At 34.3% G+C, this 2,362-nt stretch overlaps 1 protein-coding gene across 1 annotated transcript; it reads right to left on the bottom strand.

The window, feature by feature from the left end:
• Window positions 1-632: 632 nt before the first annotated feature.
• On the bottom strand, window positions 633-2,023 carry LOC116136357 (transcription factor WER-like). Its single transcript, XM_031422062.1, has 3 exons — window positions 1,863-2,023; window positions 1,636-1,765; window positions 633-1,061 (listed from the first exon to the last, which is right to left on the bottom strand). Exons 1-3 carry the CDS (start codon window positions 1,978-1,980, stop codon window positions 674-676), a joined length of 636 nt encoding a protein of 211 aa, XP_031277922.1. The 5' UTR covers window positions 1,981-2,023; the 3' UTR covers window positions 633-673.
• Between the last annotated feature and the right edge of the window lie 339 nt (window positions 2,024-2,362).

The raw sequence follows: 2,362 nt of genomic DNA, 5'->3' as shown, positions 1-2,362 counted from the left end.
TTTTGGATGAAATATGGGAAAAATCTTATTCGTAGTATATTATATCTAATTGAATCCTATATTAATAGACTGGAATTTTACGTAGCTAGTTAATGTCAAATATATATAGTTTTCTGTTGTGAATTTTTAACCTAGCTAGCTAATATCAATTAATTCTCAATAAAAATGTGGACTCCACCAGGATGGTGGTTAATTAGTAAATGTGGTAGAAAACAAAATAAAAAGGGCAGAGTTCTACCATGACAGTGAAAGGCTTGCAATCAAAAGTTGATAGTTTGAAAAATTAAAGAAAGAGAGATGCAGAAATGGTGTGAAAAATATGTTTTCCCTATATATGGTTTTGTCTCATCAGTAATGACCGGATTTACGTGACTCATGAGACCCATTTGTTTACTACCTTACAACATTTACCAGTATATTTCTCTCTCGAACTGTCCTTTTAAACACCTCTACTTTAATAAGTACCTATTGCCTTTGGCATCTTTATCATTCCATGCATAAAATACTGTTCTGTCTGCTCCATTTTTTTTGTTCGTTAGCTTTTCCAAGGACGAATTTAAATTCAATTATTGAAAACATAGTTTATTAATTACATGAAGAGATATATAGAAAATTCAATTTATTGAGGAGTGTATTATACTAGTACAAAAGGAAAATAACTTTACAGGACAAGTCAGACAAAATCAAGAGTTAATTCCATTAAGTTAGGAACTTGTAAATTTAGATCATCAATTATAGATAACCAAAAAGAATTATGATCAAACTCATCACTACTCCACAGCTGCTGCTCTTGTGGGCTGTAGAAATCCATCGTGCTTAGCGAGCCACTTCCGTTGACTTCAACGCCTACCGCTTCGCCATTGCAATTGGGTGGAGGTCTTGAATTTGATTCTGAGGGCACGATCGAACTTTCCTCGGATTCTTTAGACAACGTTGGTGAAGCAGCACACACTCGGCTTTTTTCCTTTTTAACTCCAAGCTTTTTGCTCAAATGAGTGTTCCAATGATTCTTCACTTGATTGTCTGTCCTTCCCGGAACCCGGCCGGCGATTAAGGACCACCTTGAGAAAATGAATTGAAATGACTTGTTTTAAAGTTATATCTAGATATTCTGACAATAATATATATAGGGTAGTTAAACAAAGTTGATGATAAAAGGTCTGGCAAAGTTGCTGATAAAAGCTGCACAGAGAGTTACAATAGTAGTATGTGTAAAAATGGTAATGAACCATATCGATCGTGATTTGGACATATTAAAAATCTGTCTAAATCAAAAGCACTTTAATTAACCATGAAAATGAAATAAGTGGCTTGAGATATGATACCCAATGTACTGCCAACAAGAAACAGTGATACAGTTACATACAGCTACAATTATTCAGGAAGAAAAACATCATTAAAGACAAAAATGAATTAATAAAGGAAGGGTCGACAGGCAAACCATGATTACAACTCGATTCATTATGATTATTACTCCTACAGCACTATGTGGCACTGTGCGAATTAACCATACAATGGTGAAAGAAAAATTTATAGTCAATCTAGAGGAAAAAAAAAAGGTTATATTTGTATATAATTAAGACATTGAAAACTGAGGGAAATGAAGTTAAAATTAATTAATGAAAGATGATGAACCTGTTGCCAAGAAGATTGTGGAGACGAATGATGAGGTCGTCTTCTTCCTCAGAGAAATTGCCCCGCTTAACACTAGGGCTGAGATAATTTATCCACCTTAATCTGCAACTTTTGCCACACCTCTTCAAGCCTATAGCGTACAAGAAGTAAGCATTTATGGAAAATGTTTCTTGACTAAATTAATAAGCAATGAAAGAACATTATACTACATATTCAAGACTTCTAACCTGTAACTTTGGCCACTCGATTCCACTTGCCTTTGCCATGCACTCTTATGTAATCCGTTAAAATCTTGTCTTCCTCCACCGTCCACAACCCTTTCTTATATTCGTTTCTTCCTTCCATTGCTGTTGTAATTGTAGATAGCTAGAGAGAGGGACAGAGAGAGAGAGAGGAACAGAGAGACAAAGAGACAGAGAGCTCAAGCCTCTAAGTCGTGGAACTGAATAAATGTGGAAAGCTAGGTTTATACGTGTTTTTTTATACTGTCACATTAACACGTGCGTTTTCAAGAATAATAAAAAAACTCTTTAACACAATATATATAAAATATTAATTAAAAAAACAAATACTTGTTTTTCTTGTTTAATAGATTTTGTCTGATTATTGCTCAACGTGTACGTAGGCACTCAGAAATGTTATCTTTATCTGCATAGTTGTCAAATGTTTGAACCGAAATCTTTGAGAGATGAGTACAGGGTAAAGGTTATGCTGTGCCATCAAACAA

This window comes from Pistacia vera, unplaced genomic scaffold, assembly GCF_008641045.1.
Source record: "Pistacia vera cultivar Batoury unplaced genomic scaffold, PisVer_v2 Contig109, whole genome shotgun sequence".
Lineage (NCBI taxonomy): Eukaryota > Viridiplantae > Streptophyta > Magnoliopsida > Sapindales > Anacardiaceae > Pistacia > Pistacia vera.
Note: the sequence above shows the minus strand (reverse complement) of the source record. Positions and strands in the feature narration are given on the sequence as shown.

Coding starts and splice junctions, on each gene's coding strand:
- LOC116136357 (XM_031422062.1), bottom strand. CDS start 1,980: ATGGAAGGAAGAAACGAATATAAGAAAGGGTTGTGGACGGTGGAGGAA. Junction 1,766..1,862: donor TCGAGTGGCCAAAGTTACAG/GTTAGAAGTCTT, acceptor TGTACGCTATAG/GCTTGAAGAGGTGTGGCAAA. Junction 1,062..1,635: donor CACAATCTTCTTGGCAACAG/GTTCATCATCTT, acceptor CATTTTCTCAAG/GTGGTCCTTAATCGCCGGCC.